The following is a 12,337-nucleotide window of genomic DNA, read 5'->3' as shown; positions in this document are numbered from 1 at the left end:
TTGGTTTATGTGGGTTCTACAGCTACTGATATTTGTCAGATTAGGAATTACGACTGAGAGATTTTTAAAATGTTTTTTCAATTAAAACTGCAACAAATGGGGCTGGGGCTGGGGCTCAGGGGTAGAGCACTTGCCCCCATGTGTGAGGCGCCGAGTCTGTTCTTCAGCACCACAGAAAAGTGGAAAAATAAAGATTGAAAAGGGGGCAACAAATGAGCGTGTTAAGGTAAATAATATATCATGAAATAACTATTTCCCAAAGGACAAGAGGGGTGGTGAGAGGAACGGCGTGGCTTCGTAACCTTCCTCACTATCTGGCTCGAAACCAGAGTGCCAAGACTGGGGGTAAGTTGGAGAGCAGGTGTCCTGCTCAAAGTGGACAGTCACTCCTGGGTCTGGACAAGTCCACGGGCCTCACTCTGTTCGTGGAGCACCATTTTGCACCTAACTGGGCTCAAAAACTCCCCTGAGCAGAGCTGGGCGCGGCTCAGGGGTGGAGTGCTGGCCTAGACCTCCTTGAGCTCAAACGTCCCCACTCAGCTCAGGCAGAACCTGGCACTGGCACTTTAGGTAAATCTAACCCTTTAGGTGAATCTTTTTTTTTTTTAATTGGTTGTTCACAACATTACAAAGCTCTTGACATATCATATTTCATACATTAGATTCAAGTGGGTTACGAACTCCCATTTTTACCCCAAATACAGATTGCAGAATCACATCCTTACACATCCACACATCCACATTTTTACATAATGCCACATTAGTAACTGTTGTATTCTGCTGCCTTTCCTATCCTCTACTATCCCCCCTCCCCTCCCCTCCCCTCCCCTCCCATCTTCCCTCTCTACCCCATCTACTGTAATTCATTTCTCTCCCTTGTTTTTTTTTCCCCTTTCCCCTCACATCCTCTTATATGTAATTTTGTATAAAAATGAGGGTCTCCTTCCATTTCCATGCAATTTCCCTTCTCTCTCCCTTTCCCTCCCACCTCTCATCCCTGTTTAATCTTTTTCTCATGCTCTTCCTCCCTGCTCTGTTTTTAGTTGCTCTCCTTATATCAAAGAAGACATTTGGCATTTGTTTTTTAGGGACTGGCTAGCTTCACTTAGCACAATCTGCTCTAATGCCATTCATTTCCCTGCAAATTCCATGATTTTGTCATTTTTTAGTGCTGAGTAATACTCCATTGTGTACAAATGCCACATTTTTTAATCCATTCATCTATTGAAGGGCATCTGGGTTGGTTCCATAGTCTAGCTATTATGAATTGTGCTGCTATGAACATCGATGTAGCAGTATCCCTATAGTACGCTCTTTTAAGGTCTTCAGGGAATAGTCCGAGAAGGGCAATAGCTGGGTCAAATGGTGGTTCCATTCCCAGCCCTTTAGGTGAATCTTGAAGAACCCGTCCACAAACCAGAAAGCTCCTGTAAAGAAGGCTCTTAGTTCATTTTTTAAGCCATCAACTTTAATTTTAACTCAAAAATTAAAAGTAAAGTTTGGGGAAGAGTAAGGCAAAAATCAGAAATTACTGCACTCTCCCAGTAAAAACACAACACTCCTGGTCAAGGGACCACAGTGGCTTATCATGTTCAGCATGTGTCAAATTGGACACTACATTTATAAGCCAAAAACCAAACAAACAAAAAACCCTACACCTTCAAGGATTGCAAATTTGGGCTTTTCACCTGCCCCAACAACAACAACAACAAGCTGCCTTATACATAAACCATCAGTAACAGGGCTGGGGCTGGGGCTCAGTGGCAGAGCGCTTGCCTAGCATGTGTGGGGCACTGGGTTGGAGCCTCAGCACCACATAAAAATAAGTAAAATAAAGATTGCGTCTGTCTACAACTAAAAAAACTTTTAAAATTATCAGTAACAGGGCTGGGGATGTGGCTCAAGCGGTAGCGCGCTCGCCTGGCATGCGTGCGGCCCGGGTTTGATCCTCAGCACCACATACCAACAAAGATGTTGTGTCCGCCGAGAACTAAAAAATAAACATTAAAAATTCTCTCTCTCTCTCTCTTTAAAAAAAAAAAATAAAATTATCAGTAACATACATGCACGTACACCTTCTTTCAGTATGATAATCACACCAGTCCTTCCAAGGCTCCGAGCTAGGCAACGCAAGGCTAAGAAGAAATAAAAACCGGAGCCTCCCTGCAGCACACCGCGTCTCAGTGGAGACAACACACACACACACACACACACACACACACACACACACACACACAGTGCAGCCCGCCACAGGACTGTTCCTCAGCTTCTCAGGGCTCCCACGGGACTGTGGGATTCACTGAGCTGAAGAGGCTGGGCAATGTCACCAAAGGACTGGAGTTTTGGGTAAGCGGTGGGGAGTTGCACCAGAGAAAAGGCACAGCAGGGCTCCAGGTAATGCTCAGGACAGCCTGGGGCGGCTACTTTTAAGGTTTCAGGATATAAAGTCAGAAGCATTTGCTTAAAGCTAATTCTGTGCCTGGCGTGATGGTGAATGCCTATAATCCCAGCAGCCGGGGAGGCTGAGGCAGGAGGATTTCGAGTTCAAAGGCAGCTTCAGAAACAGCAAGGCACTAAGCCGCAGAGAGACCCTGCCTCTAAAGAAAATACAAAATAACAGTGCTGGGGATGTGGCTCAGGGATTGAGTGCTCCTGAGTTCAACCCCTGGTACCCCACCCCCGCAAAAACAAAACCAATTCTGTGACAAAACTTGTTACGAACTTCTCCCAGGCCTGGCTGATGGAAGCAGAGGGACTGCTGAGAGATTTACAGCGGCCTGTATTATTGCACAGGAGTGCAGCGAAGTTCCTGGTTTTACAATGTGATAAATAAACCAACTGGCCTGTATATGTCTCAGATAAGCATTTGTTGAAAAAATTTAAAAAACAGAGCATAAAAGAATAAAAAGGTTTGCAATTCCACTTTATTAAGGGCAAACAAAGTCCACCCCATTTCTCCGTGTATGCAGACCCACCTCACCCAGCTCTGGATGCCACAGGAAAGCAAAGCCATTTGGTCTACCACTCTCTCCCACAAACAAGAATCAGAACATACTTTAGTGAACAGTCCATAATTTTTAAGCAGAGGATTAGGAACACAGACCTGGGATCTTGGTACTGCTGGAAAAGTCCCTCCCAGGGCCTTCATGCCTGCTAGGCAAGTGCTCTACAACTGAGCCTCAGCCCCAGGGCTCCGACTCCACAGCCTTCCAGCAAGTTGGCTGTATGCCTGGCACATTACCTTGAGCCCCAGCAAACCAGGGGTCACAATGCTCCTGCCTGTACATGTGGCAAGGGAGAAGGAGTGAGTTCAGACCTGGAAAGCACTTAGATAAGACCTGGCACGTTGTAAATATGCTACTGATCACCTCCTTCAGCACACTGCTATCCATCATGAAAAACAATCAACCCCACAAGCCCCTTGCTTCACCCACTATCCTCTTTCAGCTACCACCTTCTTTGTTCCTTATTAGCAAAAAAAAAAAAAAAATCTCAAAAGGCTCGCCTAGGGGCCGGGGTCGTGGCTCAGTGGTAGCGCACTTGTCTTGCATGTGTGAGTCACTAGGTTCGAGTCTCAGCACCTCATATAAATAGATGAATAACTCGGTTACTGGTGCTCTGGACCGCACCCTCTAGCACCCTCCAGCACCCTCCTTGCCTCCCTCAGCCCAGGTTTCTTCCTTTCCTGGCTGCTGGTCCCTCCACCTCTGCTCTCTGAGGGTTTGATCTGTCCCATCCCCAAGGTGACTACCAGATGGGGATCCAAGTAAGGAGCCTCCAGCTTACCTCTCCAGTCAGCTGCCTCCTGACCATTCCCACCAACACGTCTAAGAGGCCTTTCAAAGACACCCCCGAAGCGGAGCCCCTTGCTTTCTTCCTCCCCAAACACCACCCACTCCTCAGTCTCGGTGTGTGGCACAAACATTTCTCCTGACCCTAAATCTCGTAGTCCCGACAAGCACTCCTTCCCACATCCAGCCCATCTGCAAATCTGGTCAGTCTTAGGGTCTCCACAGTATTTTGCTCTGACCCACAGCACCAGATTCCTAACTGCCTAGTCTATTCTCCAGTTTCTTTTAAAGTGCCCTTCTCCACGCCCACCACCTGCTTCCTGCCACAACTAGAGCACTCCCCCGTCCCGCCCTGGCCGGCACCCCACCGTCACACACCATTCCCTGCTTGCTCCCTTAGCCTCAGCCACACCAGTGTGCCACCTTTTCTCCTCCTCTGCATTTGCTCTGCCTCTGTCCCAGAGCCCGGAGTGGCTGAGTTGATCCCTTGTTCCTCAACCTAATGACTAACTGTTCCATTTTCTCATCTTGATTTATTTATCAAAACTTTGGGGTACCGGAGGTTGAACCCAGGGGCACTTTACCACTGAGCCACATCCCAGCCCTTTTTATTTTGAGACAGGGTCTAGCTAAGTTGCGAGGCTGGGCTTGAACTTGTGATCCTCCTGCCTCAGCCTCCCAGGTCACTGAGGTCACGGGCGCGCAGACTTATCTTGTAGTATTTTTCTTTACTGGACTTGTTGCCACTGAACATTTTAGACATATTCATTTCCACTTCATTGGCTACGGTGATGAGAATAAATCTCCGTCTTTGTTTAGTACTGTGTCTCCGATGCCCCTAAGGTGCTCAAAGTGCTCTGCTCTCTAGAAAAGGCACTCAGAAGTTTGTGGGTGAGTGAACAAACGACTAGGGGTTAACTAGGGGTATCATTTCAGAATGAATAACTTCAATGTCACAAAATTCTATCTCTGCTGTATTTCTGAAAATACAAACAGCAAACAAGGCACCATTAATAGGGAGTCTAGGGCTGGGAAGGTGGCTCAGAGGTTGATTCAGTTGATTAAAGTGCAGTAGGAATAAACATGTTAGAATATGGGGTTTCTGACCAGTTATGCTTCTGTTCTTCTAATCAACTGCATGCGTGAGGCCCCGGGTTCACTCCTCAGTACCCCAACACATCTGCAAAAGAGGAGTCTAACATCATGAAAATCATCCTGGGGCGAGTATGGGTTTTAAGGTCCAAGAAAAATTATATTTTTAATATAATGATCTTAAAATCTACAAATCTTACTTGGAAGGCAGTAAACTGCAGAGGACCTCTCAGAACCCCCTCCCTATACACCTGGATCTCCACACGAGGTCTGCGCTGTACTTTTTCTTTCTGTTTCCGTTTCCTTTTCTCCTTTTATTCTGACTCACTCTCCCAGCTTCTCAAGGCAGAGCTGTGACTCATTCAGTCTGCCTCCCTAGAACCCAGCAAGCTATCTGGCACACAGTGGTACTCAATAAATGTTTCCTGGTTGAAGAAAAAGCAGAATCTTCCCTTTTCTATTAACAGTCTTAACTGTCTACTGTGACCGACACATCGGACACCAACAGCGTATAATTGAGATGCTAAGGTTTTTAAATTTTGATATAAGTAAAATTTGGTACTATTTTCATTTTTTTAGTGATCGAGAATTTTAAGGAGGTATATACTTTTTTTTTTTTTTTAAGTGAGGGAAAACTGGTTTTTCACCTAAACCACACAGGGAAAGGATTCTTCACTTTTGTAACATGAACTATGTTTCGTATAATCTGTAGGAAAGCATGTTACTAATATTCCAGACTATCTAGACACCGCACATAAAGTTAATATGTCAACACTTTCTACCAAACCAAAGAGCATTTAAATCCAAATGGCCAAACTGCACCCCAGTCCTAGAATTTCAGGGGCTACTTTAGGTATATAAATCTGAATACAGGTGGAGTTCCGAGACCTGAAGACTTAAGGATGTACCAGTCACCAGGAGCCCACCCCATCCCAAATGGAAAGTGTAAGTTCAAACTCACGATTTCACTTAAATAAAACATTTCAGTGAGTAAATTAAAAAACCAAGTCCACATATGCCAAAGAACAGAAACATAACTGGTCAGAAAACCCAATATTCTAATGTGTTTTATTCCTACTGCACTTTAGTCAACTGAATCAACCTAAATTTTCAGATTCCCAATATTTGTCCATCTGACATCTAAAATGCAGCTGGAAAAACAGCATCAAGTGAGGACACAGAGGATATAAAAATGGACTCTGTAAGAACTAGACATAGATAAGGAAAATCTAAACATGCTAAGATAATCTCACCAAGGTGCTAAAATATCACAGTAACCCAAGGCCTTTTACAAGAAAATATTTGTTCCTATTACTTCAGAATTCTTTCCAGAGGATTTTCCTGGACCTGTGTCAGTATCAAAAGCAGCCAGTAATTCTCCTGGCTAAATATAAACTTAAAAGTCAGCAGCTGCAGGAGGCAGGAAGAAAATACAACAGGCAGGTTGAGAAAGCATGAATATTTGATGAGTCTGACGCAGCGTAGAGCGGGACACTTCAGGCAGTCACCAGAAGCACAGCTACATACTGAAGTATCTGTGGTACCAAGGGCCTCCATAGCAGGCGAAGCCTTGACTTAGAACAGGAGAGCTTCAGGGTCCTCCCGAAAAGAAAGCTGCTGGCTCCGCGGGATTCTGCGCTCCTCCAGGAAGACAGCAGCCTGGGCTAGGAGTGTGCGGCTGCTCCCGCCCCAGGAGGCTCCCACTTCAGGAGACACGGAGGCCTGGAGGGAGGCACAGGGCTCAACCTCCGAGAGCGAAGGTCAAAGCTGAGCGAGCAGCTGGTCTGGCTGCGGGGTCCTCAGAGACCGCAGCTGGGAACCTGCTCCTCCAGAACTCCAGCAGGCCCCCAGGCCATCTGAATGCTCCCTAGTTTGAGACCTTTGCTCTAGGGGAAGCAAACTGCAACGACAGAACAGAACGAAGACCTTGAGCTCCCCGGAGGCTAGGGTCAGGCTGGTCAGCGAGGAGGCAAGGGTCAGATCCTCCCTCCCCTCCCGGGGTGGAGCAGAGAAGCTGTTAAGAAGTGCACAGGGCTGGGGAAGGCGAGGACACAGTCAGTTCTACAGTAAAGCACCAGGGTGAGACCTGTCCTGGGGAAGACTGAGGGTCTCTTTGCTCCTGTCCTATCAGATCCAGTTTCCCCACATGCCAAATTGACATATTTGGTGACATCAAAGTAAGACCCTGGATTAACCCACTGCAACTTTCAACAAATATTTACTGAACAGCTGACTATAAGGTCAGGGACTACACCGGGTGCAGGGACACAGCAGAGAACTAGACAGAATCCTGCCTGACGAAAGGCACAGAAAATATGCAAGAAAAGAACCAAGACTCAGGTAAGCCTGCGCTTTAGAAGAAAACCAAACAGGCACCTGGGATAGCGACCAAGAAATCTCCTTGCAACCATGCCCGGAGGTGCACCTGTAATCCCAGTGACTTGGGAGGCTGAGGCAGGAGGAACACAGGCTCAAGGCCAGCCTCAGCAACTCAGCGAGACCCTGACTCAAAAAATAAAGAGGGCTGAGGAGGTAGCTCAGTGGTTAAGTGCCCTGGGTTCAATCCTTGGTATCAAAACAGAACAAAAAGCCATTCCATGCAATGAGGTGGCAAAGGATGGGCTTTCTGGGGAGTGTTGCAACCTGAAGAATAAGAAGCAGCCGGGCACATGGAGACCTGCACACCCAGCAGGGGAAAAGCAAGAACAGGAGTGTGAGGCAGCGGGTGCAGGGCCAGGGCCACTCAGCGCCTTATGGGCCATGGGAAAATCCTGAGTTTATTCTTCAAGAGCAACAGGAAAGGCTTTCTGAGGGGAAATGACAGTTTCTGACATTCTGCTTCCTGTATAGAAAATGTATTAGAAAAGGGCAAGTCAAAGCAGGCCTCCCGACTTCCACACAGGAGGGAGGTGGTGTTCTGGTTACAGGACGACAAGGGGGATGGAGGGGACTGGGGTTACACCTGCTGGACCTGTGACAGGGAGGGTGTGAAGCTGAGGAAAGACTCCTGCCAGACACCATCCACTCTCATCAACTCGAGGGAAAGTGCGTGGCCGAGGCGGAAATGTGGACAGAGGCCCAGTGCTGGGGGCCCGCAATGCCGGCTCTGGAGAAGAGGCAATGGGGGCCGGAGATAACAGTCCAGTGGGCAACCTACAGAGGTCCCAGGGCCTGCTGCAGACCAGGACCAGGACCTGCACGTGAGCTACGCTAGGCCCAGTGGGTGTGTTACTCAGAACAGGGTACATGCAAGCACTTCCCTAAAAAACTCCCATGACCCAGCAGGGGACACACAATGGCTAGGGATGCTGTAAAAAGGGTTCCTCAAGTGGACGGCAGACACTTCTCATTCAGGTCCTTTCTTTCCCAAGATTATAAACACTCCAAGACTCAGGAAGAACATGTCAAATCCACGCCTTTCCACCCGTTTCCTAAGGTCCTGGAGCAGGGTGTGTGTGTAGCAGGGGGCTGCAGTCAAAATGGGCTCTGGTGTGACCACCACCGCTTCTCAGCCAGCCACCAGCTCCCTCAACTTTTAGTTCTTCCCTCAGTAACTGACACTTGCCCCGTTAGCTCTCCGGGCTGTGAGCGCTAAGAGGAGACAACAGGAAAGGCCAGCAAAGTCCTTGGAATGCTCCAAAGCACCACATGCAGCATGAAAGCAGTAATTTCACAATATTTACTCCACCAACCGTGCTGCTCTGTACCTCCCTGTGGCCTATTAGAATTAGGCAGATTCACAGTTGTACTCTACTTTGATCAAACTACTGTAGAGTTCAATTCAAAATGGAGGAGGAACAATGAGGAGAAGAAAGAGGAAGGGGGGAGGGAACAGGGTGACTTTAAAGTTAATGTGGAAGGGACAAAATCAACACTGAAATGAACCCTGGAGGTCCCTTAACAGAACAGCTGGCACTCGCCCAGCTAAGCCAGTTCCCGCGTCACTGAGCACACTGCAGGCTCTCTGGCTGAGCCACTATGGAGCTCCTTCCTTGACTGCAGGGACCACACTGCAAAAGTCACTTAACTACAATTGGCTCAAGATGGCTCACAGTGAGACATAGGGGAACTGAGACCTACTAAGGGACTATGAGTTCTCATCTCCAGCTTTCTCTGGGAAACACCCTTGAACAGAAGGGACAACTGTTTAATCTCCACTGCCCACATGGTTAACCTGTCATAAACCAGATGTGTACGGGAGCCACTCCTAGGTATGCAAATTTGAAGTCATGTCCAGCTAGGGTTCACTCCTCTTGCACTTGGTTTCTAGTTCACTGTCAGGGAAGTCTGTGGGCTGCGGGGTGACAGCAAGGACCACTGTCTGAGATCCTGCACTACTGGACAAGGCAGGAGAAATCCACCAGTCACAGTGTGGCATCCTGAGGAACTGAGAGGGATGTTTCTCAGTTCTACTCTCCAGGATCTGTGCGGAAAGCGCACATCAGACCCAAGGGAAATGAGAGGAAGGTGGTGCAGCAAGCGCTGACCATGAAACCAAGTCCAGCCTCTGCAGGAACTCAAGGCTTCACGACTCTCTCCTGGCATCAAGGGCACAGATTAATCAAAAGGTTCTCTTTAAACCTGAGCACAGGCTCCGCAACACACCTGACAAACTTCTCAGGGTTAGAAAGCCTGTACTACACACCTTCACTGCCTGTGGCCACAGGTCATTTTAAAGCATTCATTAAACAAACACTTCCTAAATGCCCACTTCATATCAGATACTCATTCAATAGCTTCCCCTTGTACTTCATAAAACCCAAAGCTACACCTCCATGACGGGACTCCTTAACAAGTCTGCCTCACACACCGAGGAATTTTATTCTGTTCTTTCAACATATCAAGCTCAGAGCCACCACAGGGCTTTGGCATGGACAGTCCTCCCTATGACACAAGTTGCAGGGTTGGTTCTTTCCATCATCTGTCTCGGTTCAAATGCCACTTTCCCAGAGAGGCCCATCTTGACCATTTCTCCGGACACTATCACATCACCCAATTTCCTTCACAGCACTCCCTGTATGTGAAAATATTCTTGTTTGTTTTTGGTATTGGAGATTGAATCCAGGTGTGCTTAACCACTGAGCCACATCCCCATCTTGGGCTGGAGATTGAATCCAGGTGTGCTTAACCACTGAGCCACATCCCCAGCCCTTTTCTTTTCTTTTTTTTCAGACAAGTCTAAGTTGCTTAGGGCCTAAGTTGCTGAGGCTGGATTTAAACTTGGGATCCTCCTGCTTCAGCCTCCCAAGTTGCTGGGATTACAGGTATACACTACCACACCTGGCTGAAAATATTCTTAATTATTTACTTCCATAATAGCCTCCTCCCTAATTTGAACAGGAACTCCTCAAGGACAGGGGCTACATCCATCCTGTTTGCTATCTATGATAGGACATACAGGCCTTCAGAAAATGTCCATTTGGGGAAGACCGGTATAGGGTGCCTCAAAGCCTGTTCTATATCTAAGCCATGCCGAGTTCCCTAGGAGTCCACTAGACAGCAGCTGCTAATGTTTTCTGATTGCCCTAGCATTTATGAAGCCCTCTAACACTGGTAGGGCCTCAGGAAGTTAGAATTAAGGAGTTGTTAAACTGGACTGTAGGTAGCTGATCTCAAGCAACTGCCAACAAGGCTGAGTTGCATGGTAACAATGGCTGCCTCGGACACACTGCATTCTCCAGCTCACAGCAACCTGGCAGGGATGGCATTCTGGTGAGAAGTTCCCCCAGCAGCCTGCCCTGACTCAGCCTCTGTCTCCTGGGAGTGCCTGTGGTAGTGTTTTGGTAAATGAACTGACTCAGCAATGTACCAACTGAAACCAAAATCTAGTTAAAGGCTGCACCGGCTCCTCTATGCTCCAGGGAGACCCTGCTGACTTAATTGTACAAGGCAATGTAAAAGGCAGTCTGTGATGGATGACTTTAATTAGATCCTCTGCATTCAATTCTAGCAGTTCCCACCCTATCAGTCACACTCAGACACTAGAAGAGACATCCTGAGAAGATGAGGTCCCCCACACTTCCATCCCCCTCCTGACCCTGCCCTATCTTACACCCAAGGACTTCCATACCCAGGCTGGTGTCCCTGTCTGCTCCCTCTATCAGAGGCAACCCACCATCACCCCATTTGGGGGTACCTCCTGGGCTGAGGATGCAGCCTCCTCATTAAAAGGTAGAGAATCTCCCCCAAATTCCTGAACTTCCGGGCTCTAACTCTCTTCCCTCATCAGCCCCTCGGAGGAATCGTCCGCAACCAATGACCAACCCACCTCCAAGACCATCTGAGTCCATTTCCAGATGTTCAAGTGCAGAATGCTAATCCTCAAACAGCCCCTTCAAGTGTCCCCTCCTGGCCCCTTTAAGTGTGCTCAGCAGGAGATCCAGTCTCCAAATGCTGCTTCCCTGAACCTACCAGGGACCACCAGAGTCCCTTCCTCAGGAGCATTCCCTCTTGGCTGTCCTTCCCCATAGTCACCCAAAAGTTCTCATCTGTCCCTCCCATCTGGCCAATGGGGAACTTCGGAGCTGAAGGCACCAGTCTGTCCCAGTTATCCAAAAGTGAAAAGGAGTGGTGGCTCCACCGGACAGGCACTTCCAGGTCTGCCCCCCTGACCCAGGGCAGGACAGGAGAAGTCCCCCTCTAAGCAATCACGTCTGGACCCACTGCGGGGGCCTTGCCGGGGCTGCCACTCCCAAGGCACCTCTTCCGCCCGTCCTCTTCCGCTCCGCCCGCAGATGGCCTCCGCAGCCTCACTAGGAGGAGTCACCTGTCCCCTCAGATATGGCCTGCTAGAGCTGGGGGGCCCCTGGGTCGCCCTAGCCCGGCGCTGGACGCGGCCCCTCCCCGCTCCCACCGGCCCCGTGGAGATGCCCTACTTCCCCCAGGCAGCCAGGCGACGCCTCCGTCCCTAACCTGCTGACTCTGCGGCCAACGCCTGGCCGTGCGGGCTGCTCCGTCGCCGGGCCGCGCTCCTCCGCCCGCCCGCCCGCCCGCCCCCGGGCTCCTCGCCGTCCGGCGAGCACACGTCCCGGGCCCCGCACCCGGGGGGCCTCCCGGCCCGCTCTTCTCCGCGGCAGCGCCGCGGGGCTCGCCCGGCCTGGCTCGCCGCGGGGCCCTCCCGCCGCCCGGAGCCTCCGCGCCTCGCCGCGCCGCCCACAGGCCCCTCGGCCCCCGCCCGTGCTTCCGGCCGCCGCCTGCTCCTCCTCCCCGTCGGGCCGCGCGGGCCACTCCGCGGAGCCCTGCGGACCAGGCGGCGCGGAGACGCCGGCCCCACTGCAAGGGCCTTCCCGGGTCCCCGGCCCCAGCCCAGCCCGCACCCCCTCGGCCGGCCGGGCCCGCCCCCGCTCACCCGAGCCCGTGGTGGCTGCCATCTTGCGCCGCTGTCGCTCGAAGGCCGGCCCCTTCTTCTCCCCCCGCCCGTCCCCCGGGGCTGGTGCGCAGGCGCACGCGCAAGC

At 50.1% G+C, this 12,337-nt stretch overlaps 1 protein-coding gene across 5 annotated transcripts in view; it reads right to left on the bottom strand.

The window, feature by feature from the left end:
• Nucleotides 1-12,319, bottom strand: part of Ube2v1 (ubiquitin conjugating enzyme E2 V1) — a 30,172-nt gene extending 17,853 nt beyond the window's left edge. For 2 of the 5 annotated variants that reach the window (XM_077799988.1, XM_026390975.2), the window contains exons 1-2: nt 12,232-12,281; nt 4,899-4,971 (exon numbers count right to left, since the gene is read on the bottom strand). Coding sequence is in view for 2 of the 5 variants with exons in the window: in XM_026390974.2 (XP_026246759.1) it covers nt 12,232-12,253 (22 nt within the window). In the remaining 3 variants the exon portion in view is untranslated. Of the gene's footprint in view, nt 1-4,898; nt 4,972-11,795; nt 11,885-12,231 lie in introns of those variants that run through there. The other 3 variants (XM_026390974.2, XM_077799987.1, XM_026390976.2) reach the window with 3 other exon arrangements.
• Nucleotides 12,320-12,337: the final 18 nt, after the last annotated feature.

Source organism: Urocitellus parryii, chromosome 6 (genome assembly GCF_045843805.1).
Source record: "Urocitellus parryii isolate mUroPar1 chromosome 6, mUroPar1.hap1, whole genome shotgun sequence".
Classification (NCBI taxonomy): domain Eukaryota; kingdom Metazoa; phylum Chordata; class Mammalia; order Rodentia; family Sciuridae; genus Urocitellus; species Urocitellus parryii.
This window is presented reverse-complemented; position numbering and strand designations above follow the sequence as displayed.